This window comes from Furipterus horrens, unplaced genomic scaffold, assembly GCF_987537825.1.
Source record: "Furipterus horrens unplaced genomic scaffold, mFurHor1.1.pri manual_scaffold_3, whole genome shotgun sequence".
In the NCBI taxonomy this organism is placed as follows: Eukaryota; Metazoa; Chordata; class Mammalia; order Chiroptera; family Furipteridae; genus Furipterus; species Furipterus horrens.
In genome coordinates, this window is record NW_028327173.1 from 140,772,814 (window position 1) to 140,789,934 (window position 17,121).

Here is a 17,121-nt window from a genome sequence, read left to right on the forward strand (position 1 = left end):
CTTCAAATGTTTTTTCCTTGTCTTCCTCTTCTTCTTCATCCTCCCCATTCTGACAACTCTGGATTCCATGAACAGGGAAAGGAGGAGACAGACAATCTAGTTAAAGGTGAAATAATAAACAAGGCTGTCCCACTGTGCAGCAGGGAACAGGGTGCAGTTCACAGGCACCCAGGACCTTAGCACTTCGGAAAGCCAGGAACATTCTGACCACTGCAGGGCAGCATTCTACTCTAAACGCCATCTTTGCAGTTGCCAAGAGGTTCAGAAATGAGGAATGGGAACACCGAGATCACACAATTGATGAGGGCCTGTCTGGTTTAAACCTGAACTCTTCTATCTAGGAAAGTTCAGGTGTAAACCGAGAGACAGGAGTGCAGGGAGCGGTCCCTTTCTGAACCAGAACTGGGGGCTTGGCAGGAAGACCAGAGACACCTGGGAGGTAAATCTCGAAGTGCCTCTTCTACCATGACCTTGTGGTGTAGCTGGTGAAGGAACAGGAGCTTTGTACCCCAACATATCCCCCTTTCTGTCTGACATGAAAGTTTTCCATTGGAGAAGGAGCGGTTCCCTCAACCACTCAGCACCCCTCTATGTGACATAGAAACATCATCTCTGGTCATGCTGCCTCTTTTGAACACTAGGATCTCCCTCCATTTCCAATGTACTGAACTGCCTTCACCTACAGGTGTGTTTGAATGGTTGGATGTGTTCTGAACGTTGGCAGAAAATGCAAGGCCAGTCTGTATGTCTAAGCCCTGTTGAGCTGGCTTGGAACTGCCTGTGAATCTAGCCAGCGTTACCCACCACTTCTTCAGAGCATCATGGTTTTCTCAGGAGGAGGGTAGAGTGGTTTACTAATGTCCCCAGGTGGCACATGAATTGTGCAATGCCTGGAGTTCAAGTCATGACTGAGTCCCGGGCCTGCTGCTCAACTGGACAGTTTCTGGGGCCTGAAGAGGTCCAAGGGAAGACAGACAACTGAGACCAAAGGCAGAAAATGCAGGCATACCTTGGCCATCATGCTGGAATAGGAGGTGTACAAAGGGTCATCTTCCAATTTGCTGGAGAGAATAAAGGAATTATTTAGCAGGCTGCCTTCCAGGCCCGGCAGAAAAGACTGAGAGCCACATACATCTTCCATGATATGTACCAGTGAATTAATTAGGAAACCCCCACCCACCCGGATTCTTAGAAACACCCTGAAAATTTGAATCAGCCCTGGCTTGACATGGAATTCAGAGATGAAAGTTCCAGTTTCAGGCTGCTTAATCTACGGGCCAGTGTCTGGTGTTACGAGGAGAGGGCTGTGGCTTAGGGCGTTCCCCAACTGTTTCTTGATGGCCAGCATTAAGGCAGCAAGGACAGCCACTGCCATCTGGCCTCCCCTTGGCAGGCTCTGCCATCAGCGACAGCCACGCCCGGGACCTGGGGGAAGCAGGGCACTTTGACGGTGCTGACCTCCTCTCGGTGAGAGCGTTGCGGCTAAAATGGAGAATGATCTGATGAAGTGGGTCTGGTTGTCTTTCTGTCTCCTCTTCCTCCTGCTCCTCCACCTTGGGAGATTTCTACGGAAACCAATGCAGAGAGGTTTTAGGCACAGATTTCAGCACATGCCACACAACTGCATGCGAACAGAAAGAAAGTAAAGCGCAAGGCACAGAGTGCATCAGAGTAAAAGCACAAAGAGAAATCACTGTTTCATATATTTATTTGAGGACAGAAGCCCTAAGGATGCAAGGTTTGGCATAAAAATGTATCTATTTTTTCAGCCAATCAAAGAAACATTCCAATTTGGGGGTAAAACAAAATGAAAGGAAAAGCCAAAGCCTGACCAGAGGGTAGGAGCTCCAGACCCCAATCAGCAGAACTCTCATGCAAGCTCTGGGCACCCGCGTTCAGGAGGGAAGCCCTGGAGAGTCACCCGAAAGCCTGGGTCTCTTGGCCCACACCTGACATTTCTCTTGGAGAACTGCGCTAGAGATAGGGATGGGGCAAGAGGTACAAAGCTCTGGGGCCACTTGGGGGGCTAATACTATTCTAGACTCAACCCAGAAAAATAGTTCTCTTTTCTAACCTCACTCCTGATTCTAAAAACCTTGTTCCTGGGAGATAGCATCCTGGAGTTGCCAGCCTTACTGTTTTTCCTCTTATCGAGGCTTTTCTCGATCTCCCTTTACAGAAAGGGACATGGCAGCTGGTGCCAGAGGTAAAAGCGAGTTTTCTAGCACAGCCGGCAGGGTGGACCATATCTAGTAAATTGGTGAGATGTGCACAGGGTGTGGGAATGGTTCAGAAGAAGTGAATGTCTGAAATGATGCTCATTGTCAGCTTCACACTAATCAAGAGACTGGGGAACCAAGGAACTGTCTTTCTCACTGACAGGCGCATATTAAAACAATGAGGGCCATAAAGACAAATGGGAGAAAAGTAGGGGAGAAAGGATTCAAGGGGAAAAAAAGATGGGCAGAGGAAAAGAAATGGAGATGGGGAAGGATAAAAAGAGAAAGAAATGTGAGAAATGGTGAATATGGGGAATACAGGGCAAGACTAACAGACTAAGAGATAAAAGAAAAAGAAAAATGAGAGAGAGAGAAATAAGGAAAAGCAAAAGTAGAAAAATAAAAATTAACCATGGGATGGCCAGAGGACAGGAGGGTTTATTTTCTTCCTGAACCAGGATGAAGCTCTGTGGCCTGCTATGTCCAGCTTTCTCCCCTGCATGTAATTGTAAGAAGTTTTACAGCATGAAGTCCATTAGAGAGAAATGGGGTGTGACAAATCTGAGGGACAGATACAGAACTGTGAGATGCAGAAAGGGGATTTAGATGTGCCTTTCCAAAAGCTGAGCTACTGACCACAAATACAGGGCTGGACTAGGGTGGAGTGGCCTCCCGCAACCATTGGTGCTCAAAACTGAACTTAGTGTCAACTTTCCATGGCGTGGTTGTACATCCCGAGAAATATTAGTTGTTAATACAGACGATGAGGATGATAACAGTTACTAGCACCTCCAAGTGAAATTCATCCTCTGGTTCTTAGTGACCAGTAGCAGGGCTTCCCCTGACAATTTATACTGTTAGTTTCTTTCAAATTTACACACTCGATTTTGGTGAACTTCTGTTATAATGCACACACGAATATAAAAATCAAATACATTCACACTCATATCTGCTCCCAGTTGAGTCTGTACTTACAGCCAAATCCTGTACTAGTCTCTCTTCAAAGGAACATTCCTCTGTTTCTATCCAAAATCTCTGATAGCCATGGAGGAAGAGGTTAATAGAGCGGTGCCTGAGCGGAAGGGGTGAAAGTGAGGTCAAGAGGGATCCATGGGACACCTTATTTTAGTTTGGGCGGATAACAGTTAGTAAGCAGAACAGACTTTTGTACAATTCTTATCTTCTGATTGGTCAGGGTAGCCTGTAGCACACCATAAACATTAAAACAAACAAACAAACAAACAAACAAAACCCAGAAGCCTCTAACATAGTGCTTCCTGGCTGTCTGGGTCACCTTCTGAGTGAACTAACAACGGTTTGAGGAAGACCTGGAGGTCACCATAATCCTGCGCTGGTCTCACAAGGTCCTTATCACATTACCCTCTAATGAGAAAGAATTCATCAGTCCAAGGAACAGTCCAGAGGTATTTGTTAAATACGGCAATTTGATTATTCCTTTTGGCAGATTCCCTCTCCAGGTAATCCAGTCTAAATCATGCTGATGGTGAGTGGGTTAGTCTCAGATACACTGAACACAGCAAAGCTTGGCTGCTTTGCAGGGCCTGCAAGGTGCTCCAGCTTTTACGTAGGAAGTCAAGGCTTGGGTGAGCTGCGGTCTTTAGCGTAACTCGTGTGCGCCTCACAGATCTAGCTGTGGCCCTGGGGTCTGCAAACACTGACTAACTGGCACAAGCCACTGGGTCCCTAGAAGCCAGGATGACTTCTGGGAAAACTAGCCAGTGAATAGCAGTTAATTGGTTATCAAATGTTAGGACAGTAGTGAGGTGAGGAGGAGAGAAAAGAAAGATGAAGGTCAAGACCAGAGCCATCAAGACCTGGTCAGGCTTTCTGTTAGAACACAGCCCTTGGTATCTTTCTTTAAAATCTGACCAATCAGAGTTATTTTTTAAAAATTGTACAAATTTGTATTTTTATGGTAATGTTAAATCATGATCAGGAAAGGAGGAATGTGCAGAGAATGAGCAGGTCCCTCCACAGGTTACATTACCATTAAAATGGGTATAAGCCTGTCATATTGAGATTTTTCATTAACCTTTTCCAGCCAAACCCGTTGAAAGGTGCTCAGGAAGAAATTGTTAATTTTGTTTCTGGGGAAAAGCATACAGGTTTTCTTTTAAAAACTAACATCAGAGAAACAGTTTCCACATAATATAATCAGTCCCTTTAGCCCTTTAATTTGGAAGATTCCATGCAGTTTACATGATCACAACATGGAGAAGAGGCATGGTCTCCACCATTAGCTCCTTAGATGGTTTTTGTTGTTGCTGTTACAAAATCTTACTGTCCTCCATGCTGGGAGGAAATCCAGACAACCCCCCAAAATAACCGGGTTAGGGGTGGGGATAACCCATGTTTCATTAAGGACATAGTGACACAAGTGTAGTGTTGCTGAAGGATCAATCGAAATATGAAAGGGTGGTACTAACAGGTTCAGTGGATTTAGGAAAGAAAAAAGGCTTGTTCTTGAGAGATGAAAATTCTGCCTAGTTGGTCCTGGAGACATGTACATAGAACTGAGTACTCTGGACGCTGAATTAATACCACATGAGGCACGACTCTCTACCAGAGGGGAACGTGAATGCTTTCTGTTGTTTTACCACTTCTGGAAAACAGACAGAAATCCTATATTTTTGCTTTTTCTACTGGGCTATGAATTCCATTTTTTTTTTTTTTGGCCAGGATTTCAGCAGCCTTTTTTGCCCATAACGGCTTGACTTCATTTTTCAGCTTTTTAGTAATGAATTTTACCTGATTCTGTGGTGCCTGATCCCCTTTCAAAGACACTAGTCTGTGTTCTTGAGAGAAGCATGTTTGTCTCAGAGGACATGATTCTCCGCCATCTTCAAAGACCCTAACTAAAGAAGCTCAGTTGGACAGTTGGCTCAGGACAGGGCTACAGGTCACTCTGGACAAATGATGGCCAAGGTGCACAATTTGGTGAAAGCAAAATATCAGGTATGGAATAGTCCTTTCACTGATATTCAAAAACAAAACAAAACAAAACAAAGCAACACAAAACCTACATTTACTTTTATGTGATTCAGAATGTACTTGTCCAAGTGAGTTTATTTTTCCTGACCAGGTGAGGCTGTTTCTATTGATTTGAAAGTTGATAAAGCAGAGGCTGATACTCAGTTACCAGCTTTGTTTATTGATCATAGACGTGAACTCACCAATTCTGAAGTTACTCTGAGGATGGACTGTTGCCACATCACCAATGACAGTGAGTCTCAGTGCTCAGTGCCAGCCAAATCTGTACTGATACTTAGCATGTGGGTTCACACACATTCCAGAAAAGCCTTCATGTATTTTGGACTTTAGAGTATGGACTAAACACTCAGATAAAGGCATCATGTCCATGACTAGCTTCTTGGGACAGTGCCCTTTCTTCATCTTGAAGGCAAATACTGTGCAAAGGATTCTCAAGTTACATATCTGTACCTGCTGAGGAAACATAGTCATTTTGGTGCCATCCAAGTGCCTGAGCAGAGAAATATTGTTTGATCTTTTGGTGGCATTTAGAGTAAAATAATTGAGGAAACAGTTCCTTTTTTTTCCAGGATGCCTTTACATCCTCATTAAGAATCCCACGTAGGTAAAACTAGAGAGCTTCCATATGTTTACGTGACTGACTCCACGGAGCAAAATAGTGAGCTGAGGCAGGCATGGTGTACTAGGGAATCTCACATGGTTTCAGTTTTTATGCTTACCTGGATTGCCTTGGCAGGCCATGATACTATATGCAGACTGCAATAACTTCATGGGTGAAGGACTCCAATTTCTATCTCTTGGATCATGAGTTTTTGGGGCCAGAAGAGAGCACAGCGATGGGAGGATACCTTAATTCCCATCACTGTCTCATAATCCTGAGGGAAATGACAGAATACTTGCCTGGGCAGGTTGTAGAGAGGGGCCATCCTGAAACAGGCCACCACTGCCCGTTTCCGCTGCTTAGACAACAGTTTGTGCCAGACTGCCTTCTTGGACCTCAAAGGCTGCTCCACCTGAGAAGAAATCACATGGGTAGTAGGTGAGCTTAGGATGAAGGGTGGCAGAAGGTGGTTACCTGCAGTGCACACTTCTCAACCCTGCAAACATTTTGATTTCTCAACTGTAGTCAGCAAAACGTAGCCATTAGTTGATGATTCAATTTGTGGAGGTTTTAGGTTTGCTTTTTTCTCCCAATTGTGTTTGGCTGTACACTGCTTAACAGAAGCTTTACAAATGTATAGGAGACTTCAACAGGTCATTTGAGCTAATGGCAAAAAGTTGTAAAACACTGGGAGGGTAAAGAATTGAAGAGTTTGCTACCACGAAGCACCAAGAGGACACAAGGGTGTGAGCTGCGATGATCCTTGCTTCTTGTTTTGTCTTACAGGGGCACTCTTAACTAAGAGCTGAGTGTAGACAGGAGCTTTGTATTCTCTGAGATAGTCTTGCTTCCTCAGTACTCAAGGCAGATGCTTCTTACCTGCTCCAGGTGGAAGACAGCTGCTGAAATTCTCTGCACACGCTCCACTGTTTTTTCTGGATCAGAAGGTTCTTCACTCTTCAAAACATCCTTGTAGAGGTTCAGTTGCCACTTCACAGCTGGGTCGTCAGACTGGTAATTGAAGCACACACACGAGCAATCTCCAATACCTCCTGTACTGAAACAGCCTTTCACTCCCAGCATGAGTCCATAGTAATCAAGACTCTATTCTTTCTATTATTGCCTCTCTCTTAGATTTTCTGTTTCTTTCTTCTGGAATACTGTAGATGCTATGCAGGAATCTCTCATTCTAGCCCACGTGTCCCCTAACTCTTCTGTCATATTGTCTACCCCTTTCTTTCTCTGTGCTTCATTCTAATTCCTTAAAGCAGTCTTCCAATTCATAAATTTTATTTTGAGCTACATCCAGGCTGTTTTCTTTCATGCATAAATTGGATTTTTAATTTCAATGACTGTTTTTTAATTTTTGCAATCACTATGAGGTCTTTTTCAATAACATCTTCTTCTTTAACAAAACATAATGTCCAAGTCTTGATTTATGAATTCTATTGTGTCAGATCATGGACACCTGCACTTTGGACTTTGGTAATTAACCTGGCCCTGGACTTAGCATTTCCCAAAAGATATGTTGATGCACTGAAACTTTCCCAGAGGAAATGCTAATGGATTTAGCCATTCCCAAGAGATATGTTGATGGACTGAAACTTTCCCAGAGGAAATGCTAATAGACTTAGCCTGATATGTTAACTAAGCTGGTGTGGGAGGGGGAAAGCAATGAGATGTAAATGACCTACTGAATATGTCAATAAGCAAACTCCCCCTTACCGAAAGGTGTATAAAAAAAGGTGCCTGAAAAAGTGTCGGTGGCGATTCCTATGGGCCCACGAGGAGGACCGAGAGCTACCTTTCCCTTATTCCCTTGCTCCTACCGGCCCACGAGGAGGACCGAGAGCTACCCCTACCCCCTCCACTGCCGTTTCCCTTGTTCCCACGGGGCGTTGAGTCAGTATGGGGAATTGCCTGGGGAATTGGCAATTTCTCAGAGCAGGTCTACCCTGACATATTGCTACCTTTATCTCTTTAAATATTTTAACCATAGTTATTTTAAATTCCTTTCAGCGGTCCCTTAGGCTTACATTATTCTCTTTCATTTTCTGGCTCTCTACTAGTGGTGGATTTCCTTTCACACCTGGTACTTTTTAAAGAGAGTTTGTCTTCAGGAGTTCTATTTATTGCCATCTCAGCCATATTCTAGGGGGTGGAGATTCTCTAAGTGGTTTCAGCAGATTCATGTGTTTCATTGGTTCAAGGCTAATTTTACGTAAGTTTCTTGCTCTGAATGTATGCGCAACATGAGTAATTAGGTCCCACAGCTATCTCCTTTAAGGTTATTAGAAACCGAGCCCCTAAAATTAATGTCTGGTACAGAGAACTCTACAGGTTTTCCGAACTGCATCAACTTCTCAGTACTATGATTTTGTGTGTCTTCTTTCTTTCTGGCACTTGGGATTTCTTTTTACTGCTTTTTTTGGCAGTATGTTTTTTTCTATCATTTCTGCATGTTTAGAATAAAAGGAAGAGTCTGTGTCAGCCTAGTCCGCCATCTTAGGGGATAACATATCTGAGGAAAAAGCTGTTCAGAACCGCAGGCCTGGAAAAATATCAAATAGTCTTTAAAATCAAAATTTGTCTTATTTTTGATTGTACCAACTCAGACACAGAATTGTTTTGTTTTCACATGTCTGGAGCCGGAGGTGCTAAGGCTTTCCCCAGGCGTCCTGTTTCACTGTTTAACAAGCATCACAGACTGTACATTCTGAGGCCTGATCTAGCCCCCTACTGGGGCTGGATGTTAGTTCACACAGGGGGAAGTGGGAAGACAGGTCTTCCCGGATACCTCTTTGCATCCTCTTTGTAACGGCGAAGAAAATAACAAAAATTAAGAGCTAAAAAACCAAAGATTAAGTGCAAAGAGCTAGTCCCACAAGTTAATACAAATACTCCAAAGCTGTTTTTAGGAAATCATGAGTAAATTAAGCAGGAGGACGGCACCCTGCGGCCAGAAGGAAGCCGGTAATGAGTTCTCATCGTCTTCCTGTGGCATCACCTTTTCCTGAAGGTGCAAGTTATTCCGCAGATGTTCCTTCACCTCTTCATCTGTGTCCCTCTGTGGAAAGAGAAATTAAAATTTTATTCCTAGAGGTCACTACAGAAATGGAAAGTAGGGGTGCAGGGATGTGTGGACAGCCAAAAAGAGATTGCGCTGGGGTCTTTATTGTAAGAACAAACAAAAGAGAAATAACAGAGGCTTGTTCCGAAGGAAGCACAATAATTCCCAAACCAACTTCTAGAGGAGGGTGTGTTGCCTCTGTGCACCTTGATTTCTGTTCATCTGCTCCTACCCTTTACCCAGGGGAGGACTGAGCACCGATCACCTCCACCTGCCTTACGTGCTCAGCCGAAGCCCATGGGCAACTTACAAAGCTGTATCGCGATTTTGCGAGGGAGATCAGCTCCTGATCGCCTGGGGTGCACATGTTCAAACCAATAGGCAGCATTTTCTTGAGCGCAGCCACGATGAGGGAGGTCTGGATGGAATACAGGTCTCCCCTGCGCTTGATCTTTTTCCGTTCCTGGTCCTGTCCTCCAGACTAGGAGATGAAGTTGACATAAACAGAAGGGCTCAGTGATTCAGAGGGAACTGCCTCACCTCGGGGCCCTATCATACAGTTCAGGCTTTAGTACATTTCAAAGGACAGTAAAAGAAGTGTGTTCAACAAAGACAACCAGGTGGCCATAAACATCCCTGCGCCCTCTCCTTGTGCACATGCCCACAGAACCACGTGACCAGACACACACCCCCGGATACCTCCAATCTTTGCTCACTCACTTCTAGACTGAATGAACACATTAACTGGTGTTTTTAAAAAATGATTTCCAAACTGGCAAAAATGACTCCAGAAAAGAAGTGAGAATGCGGATGCTGGGGTGACCACAGAACAGTTCCGTTTCCAGGCCGAAGCTGGTGTTTTGGAGCACGGCATTGCCTCTCTCCACCTTTACCTCGAGGCAGTGCAAATTCCCCCCGGAAAAGGCAAATCCCCAAGAAGGGCAGCTTTGGGATCTGGCTGGGGGAAGTTAGGAGAGACCAGGACGCCCCAAGTCCGCCCCTCTTTGGCTCACACTTTCTCATCCGTTACAGGGAGTTAGTCCAATGAGGCAGGAAGAGAACAGTCCAGTGCGCTGGGCTGAGGCAGCCAACCAGGAGCCCTCAGCGCCTACAACACGTGGTGGTGGTGGTGGTGGGGAGTGTTTGAGGAGACAAGGCACTGCAGTGACCAGAGTTTTCATGTCAGACTCTGAAAGAGCAAAGCTTCCCACGTGGTGCCTCACAAGCAGGACGTTGCCTCAGCTAACTGGGCACCTGCTGGAAGTGTGGGAGGGATAGGTAGCCAGAAACTTAAGTCAGGGACAATGAAGGAGAGTGAGCTGGTGCTCGCCAAAGCTCTGCTTCATGAGGTGCCCCTGGGCTGTCTGCAGAAATGAGGTGGCAGTGCTGCAACTTACAGTGAGCCACAGGGTTTTGGAAGTGGGGTGGAGGCCAGGTGCCGCCTCTGCAACTGGTGTCTAAGACCTGGGACCCCGGGCTGGAGCAGGATTCATTTTATAAAGGATTGTCTTTCTGAGAGAAGAGGAGGGTCAGAATTAACACTGCCTTGGAACGAGCTCTTTAAATCACTTTCCAAAACGTGAATGTGAAAGAGGTTCATAATTATTAATAGGTACTCGTAAAATGGATATGATTTCTTTTATCCAGGTGGTTATATCACAGAAACCACAGCAAAGCCTGTGACTAGCAAAACCCAGTTTGGCCAAACACTGACAGAGAATTCTACTGGTTGCAGGGCCACCTAGTGCCAGGTGCTCCAAAACAGCAGGTCAGACCCAGGACAGCTGTGGGAGGGGACAGAGAGAAGTCTGAGCCGGAGGAAGAAAAGAGGCTAAGAGGCAGTGGCTTCTTGGGTTCTAGAACACAGCAGAAACAAAGACCACTAGAGTTCTAACCCATGTCCTGAGTGTTTGCAAGGTTCCTTACATGTTCTACCTCAGGTGTAGAATTCTAAAGGTTGTGGGTAAGACAAAACTCATTTATAGTCTGAATTACCCTTCAAAATGCCGCAAACCATTCATGAAGGATACAACCCAGTTTCATGTATAGAAACTAAGAGATATCCTGTACATCATATAAATGTAAAAGGCAACTAGTAACATGCTGTTTACAATCCTATAAATATGCAAAATGTAACTATATAAATTTGGTACACAATTTAGATGATTTCTTGCTCACTCTCCATTTAATCTTGCCAATCCCAGTAGTTTATGATCCAATGCTGCATATATGGTGTGACTCCAATGTGCCTGCTGCTAAAGTAAAACATTTCTAATCCTCCCAAAAAATTCTGAGATAGAAAAATATCAATTTTATAAATGTGAACATGATGCTCAGAAAAAGTAATTTTCCAAGGTCAAAAAACAAGTAAGCATCTGAGCCAACATCTAGACCCAAGGCTATCTGTGCAAGGGTCCATTTTCCTTTTCTACCAGAGAACTGCATGTGACCTGGCTCCTGCACGACCCTTTCCTCTGCCCTACACCTCAGGGCAGAGTGCTTGGGACAATGGCAGCAGACACACATTAATGAAGAAATAGAGAAATATTTCCAAGTAACAACCTATATGGGTCACTGGAAAATTGTCTCATATGCACATTTTATGCAAAAACTCATGGTTATCTGCTGATTTCAAATCCTGGAGTTTAGTCCTTAGAAAACTCCCTTTGAATCATGGGAACCTTGCACAAGAGGCAGAAATGCACAGTGTGAAGGGCAAACAGGAGTCTGGCCCTGCACAGCACGGCAGAGGAGTGTCCCCCAGGTTCTCAAGCCCTGTCGGTGTCCCTCTCCCTGTAGTGTGCTGGCTGCAGAGTGGGCAGCTGTGGAAGGGAGCAGAGATAGCAAGGAGACCTCGGATAGGGCGAGGCTTGGCTGGCTTCCCTGGCTTCCCCATTCCAAGGGTGGGTAGGCCTACATTCACTCTTTGACAGGCAGTTGTCTTCCCTGGAGCAGGCCTGGGGGACCTCCAGGTGAGAAAATCCATTCTGTACCACCCCCATGGTGATCACAGTGCAGAGGGTGGCCAGAGCCTGGCACCTCTAAGACTAGAACAGAAAAGACACGTCATGCATTTGACCTGTACCTTTACTTGCATGGCCTGTGTGGAAAGACAAAAGAAAAGAAACAAGGAGAAGAGTCAGTCAGTAAAAGCAGGGGTCCAAGTCATAAGGCACCACGTTAGTCATAACTTCTTAGCCCTAGTTCCTGGGCCAACACAAAAGAAACGCAACCATTCTGGAAGCCAGCTGAACATGGCATGTGGAGTGAAGGGGAGATTAGGATGGCAGTTAATTTGGTCATAAGGATTTACACTCAGACGAAGCAAAGCACCCCAGGGCCAAAGTCATCTCAGAGATCAGCCTTCCAGAGTATGTGACACTTAGACCCAGGTGGTCTTCATATGAACTCTTTAAATCCAAAGTCTTTCCCCTCTCTCCTCTCTCCTTTCACCTGGGTAGGCTGTAGACAATCTGTCATTTAACCAAAGACCCCAATTTTCTTTCTTCCTTTCACACACTACATTATCACCTCTAGCAGAACTGTGGTTACAAAAATAGGTAAATGTCTAATTACTATGTTGTATACCTAAAACTAATATTTTATGTCAACTATAATTGAAAAACACATTAAAAAAAAAAGAACAAAGAGAGAGGGCAGAGTTGAGCTGAGTGGTGATGGGTGTGCCTATGCCAAGAAGTCTGCTAAACCAAAAGGACTCTGGGAATCCCTTAGGTGGTTCAGGGTCACCCCTGAGGTCAAAGGCTCCTATGCCCTACAGATTCTAATTTTGTTCTTATCTTCACATACTGCTAAGATGATTCAATGTGTTTTGCTAATACTGGAAAAACTTTTAAAAAGGCGCCTAAAAGTTTTTTGTTTCTTAAACAGAAATTTATGAATTCCTGTGTCTTCATAGTTGTTTCATTTCCCCTAGTAGTTTAAGATTAAACAGATGATTTTATATGTGAACTTCAGAAAAAACAAAACAAAACATAGACTTTTAATGGATGAAGGAGGTGAAGAGGGAGAGCGGGCAGAGAGAGGGCTCAAGGAAAGGGAGAGGGAGAGGGAGGTTGAGAGGCAGCACTCAGTCTGCAGAAGTACAAGAGCAAAAGGACTAAAAATAAAAATTAAAAAAAGTGGAAGGCTGAAGATAATGAGAAAGAGAGAGAGAGTGTGTGTGTGTGACAGAGAGAGAGAGAGAGAGAGCAAGAGAGAGCAAGTGAGCATGCAGTAGGGGATACTGGAGTAGAAGAAATTCACATACACTATTCTGAGTATCCTTAAAAAACTCAAAGACATCTTCTAAACTCCTCCCTGTCCTTTTTCAGTACACTGAAATCACTCACGGGGTGGAGTGGCTTTAAACAACAAGGCCTCTAATATTTCCTGCATCACAACTCTTATGTTATTTGTAATCTTGGTCAAGGAACTGGCATTTCTTGGGCTAACTGCATTCTAACTTACCATTGCCCTCTGACGAAGCGGCTCCCATTTTTTTCAGAAAACAAGTTTAAAAACAAAGCAAAACAAAAAACAAAACAAAAAAACAAAACACTTGCTCGGCTTACTTATGTTTTGTTTAACATATATTTGCAAATTGGTGTTATATAAACAAAATATATAATGAGCTCTCAAAAAAAAAAAAAAAATCTGCTTTAGCCTCCAGAAAAATCACACGTTTTTGAACAGATCTCAGTTTAACTGAGTATGAGCCTTGTGGCCCACTGTATATTTTTCTCTGCTCCCTTTCCATTCGCAATGGCAAGTGCAGTGTGTGTGCGGACAATGCAGCGGCCCAGCACACATCTCTGCAATGGTTGCCGTGTGCACTGTGACAATTACATTTACACACCAGAACTCAATTAAAAGTGGAGATAAAGGCAAGCGCAGGTGACTAGTGACCATTCAGATCACGTGGTAGGGAGAATTTCTGGTTTCAGTGAGGCAACAGCAATGAGAATTCAACTGATAATAAGAAAGACTATCCCCTCTGTGGTTCCTCAATATACAATTGCACATCCAAAACACAGCAGAAATAGCTATGAGTTGTGCTTTCGAAGGCATGGTATTTCCCTGTCTGAAATAATGCACTGCATTTATGTAGTAGTGTTTTTTGCTAGAGATGCAATTTGAAACTGACTTTTGTTTCTTTATTGATTTGAGAGAGAGAGAGAGAGAGAGAGAGAGAGAGAGAGAGAGAGAGAGAGAGAGAGAGAGAGAGAGAGGGAGAGAGGGAGGGAGGGAGAAAGATTAATTTGTTCCTCCACTTATTTATGCATTCATTGGTTGATTCTTGTATGTGCCCTGACTGGAGATCAAATCGCAACCTTGGTGAATTGGGAGGATGCTCTTATCAACTGAGCTACTTGGTCAGGGCCTGAAATGGACTTTTAAGCAAAACATCCTAGTAGAGCTGGGGGTAGTCAGGTAGTAAACTCACTGTACAGATTGGTACATCAGGGCCCAGAGGACATAAGTGAATGATGTGAGGCCACACCTCCAGTCAACAGTTGGGCCAAGAGTAGGACTTAGCTTTCTTTCAGTCTCTAGTCTTATTTACTATTACATTTTGTGTCTCAACTGATGCAACAGGAACAATATGAATATTTGTTACCCCGAAGAGCACGGCGAATATTATTTAATATCTAGGGAGTGTCCTCACATCCATTACTCTATAACTTTGACCTTATCCCATGTGGCTCAGAAAAAACTGGAATGCATGTCAATGGAAATAAAATAAAAGTGTTTGCTCTCCTAGACTAACCTTATCAATGGGAGATGCAAAGGTTCTGAATATGACCATCCTCTGACAAGGCAAACATACACTTTTCCTCATTCAGTGATGTGAATGAACATAATTGCAGGTTGGTTTGTTAGTAGGTTAGTTTTGAAATGTCATTCTTTGTCACCTCATCTCCTTCTGTGTGTAAACACAAGGACCCTTAGTATCCACTCATCACCAGAGGGTTGAGATGTCTTTGCCATTTCTGCTCCTCTGGGATATGAATCCTTGTACAGAGTCATTTCCATTGCTTTGCTGCCATCGCTGACAATGGCAATGAATTCTAGCTGGTTTAGTACTGAGCCAGCGGATCTACTCCAAGTTGAAGATAGCATGGAATCTGCCCAGGATTTATTTAGGTGGGCAGGGTCAAAGGAGAGTCTGCGATGGCTGTAAGAGACCCTTCAGAGGGAACTTAAGATAAATGTCCAGAGATCCAGAGTTTAAAATATCCCATCTTGTATACCTGACATGAGCAGCAGATGTGTTTGCTAAAAGTTGAATGCAAAATAAATTTTGGAAAATTAAAAGTTATATAAAGCTCAAAAGGATCCACCATAAGTAAGGTTCCTTTGCAACTAAGATTTCTCTTGAATGTGACTATATACTCCTGATCACTTCACTTTGTATGTGCACAATTTTACAGAGCAGTGTATATCAGATTCTAAACTTCAAGAGTCAATTTTTGGGTGCCAGAAGAAGTGTTGGTATCAACACAGCTAAAGGATAGAAGCGCTGGGAAGTTCAGAGTGACTGAGCTGATCAGAGCTAGCCACATGTGAATATCTGAGTGCTGATTTTTGGTATCATACCAGGCCCTTTTCTGCAGCTCCACATCCATAGGTCTTCCGTCTCAAATGGTTACTCAGACAGATGCCCCAAGAACTTCACTACAAACCCATGATTGTCACCCTTCCAGAACAGATCTTCACTTTTGAGGGGCCCTCATACATCCACCTTCATGTTCCTCAAAGGCAGCACTGTACCAGCAATGAGAGAGATGCGCATCTCAGGTACTGCATGTCACTTATATGTGACATGTACAGTCAGCCCTCATTGAGGCATACTTCTCAAGGGAAAGCCATAACAGCTGGTAACAAAGATCACATTTAGTAAGCTTTGCTTTTGTGTATACACCTGAAGTAGTGTGTCTCAGAATTTTCTCCAATCAAATCAGCAAAGGCTCACCATGCAGAGCTGACCTAGAAGGAGCTGGGAAGCCAGGTCCCCCTTCTGTATTCCTGCTACAGTCTTCTCTATAGGTTACTCCCCCCCCCACCCCCCCACCCCCGACAGATGTCTGGTATGCCCTCTTTCAAACATTTCCTGCAGGGAGAGGGATAAATGGGATTCTGAATACAACTCACTTGGAAAATAAACAGAAGGCATTAAGAGGTCAGCAAAGCTGAAATGAAGCAGCTATCAGATGATCTAGATAGGAGGGCAACAAGTATACAGGAAGAATATGTGCTAATGAACTCTTCAAAGTAAGGTAATTTCTTAATCAAAAGGTGACTCTAGGCACCTCTATTTTTGCAGCTTCACTACACAGGAAGTAGTTCTATTTTAAAACTACTGACAGCAGGCTTGTTTTTGAGACCACTTGAATGCCTTAGGCAAGTCTTGAAACATAAAACTTCTTGACATACAAGCAGGTATTTATTTGTAAAATGCGATGACCATGCTTATTTGAGAGCAGTTTCTTCTGGTTCGTTCTCAAAGAAACAATGGTAGGTAAAGACTGTTGGTTTGAACTAAATGCAGTACAGAACTAATCCCTTTACACATCAAAGATACATACATAGCTTAGGTCAAAGTTGAAGAGTCTTCAGAATTGATTTCTAAGGACTTACTTTTGACATCTTGCTTTTGCTGTCTCCAGTTAAAAATGCCAAATTATTAATTTCATTCTGAATCACAAAATTTTGCTCTTCCCTCTTGAAGTTCTAAGTTGGGGGGTGGGGGATAAAAGAGCAAACATTACAAGACTGTTCTCCAAGATCTGTGTCTTTCACGGCCACCTCTAAGTCCAGGGCCCACATATGTCCTTACGTGAGATTTGCACCAAAGGATGAAGACCTCTGCCACCATGCGGAAAAGCTGGTCAGAATCAGCATCGGGGCTTTTGAGCCAGTTAGATCTGAATTAAAAAATAAACAGATATGCATATGAAATTCAATACTGATTAAAACAGTCACATTCATTGGACATTGGATGCACACATTTACCAGGTAAAGCTGTATTCCCATAAGAAGGCTATCATCAGAGAGACTAAAGATCGATACACTCCTTCCATGCTTAGATATAGGCATGTAATTGTTGTAGATATTTTACGAAGCACCTACAATAATCATTTCCATTTACCAAAGAATTCAAGGATTACCTTAGCAAACAAATGTCAGAAATCAACTTTTCAAAACTGTCAAAGATA

General features: G+C 43.7%; 1 protein-coding gene across 1 annotated transcript in view; it reads right to left on the reverse strand.

Moving 5' to 3' along the window:
• RYR3 (ryanodine receptor 3) overlaps positions 1-17,121 on the reverse strand; it is a 360,864-nt gene that overhangs the window by 41,711 nt on the left and 302,032 nt on the right. The window contains exons 68-78 of the mRNA XM_090268335.1: positions 16,743-16,830; positions 16,544-16,636; positions 11,988-12,002; positions 9,213-9,383; positions 8,840-8,899; positions 6,712-6,843; positions 6,132-6,244; positions 3,195-3,291; positions 1,459-1,565; positions 1,010-1,061; positions 2-58 (exon numbers count right to left, since the gene is read on the reverse strand). Coding sequence (XP_090124461.1) covers positions 2-58; positions 1,010-1,061; positions 1,459-1,565; positions 3,195-3,291; positions 6,132-6,244; positions 6,712-6,843; positions 8,840-8,899; positions 9,213-9,383; positions 11,988-12,002; positions 16,544-16,636; positions 16,743-16,830 — 985 coding nt within the window. The remainder of the gene's footprint in view (position 1; positions 59-1,009; positions 1,062-1,458; positions 1,566-3,194; positions 3,292-6,131; positions 6,245-6,711; positions 6,844-8,839; positions 8,900-9,212; positions 9,384-11,987; positions 12,003-16,543; positions 16,637-16,742; positions 16,831-17,121) is intronic.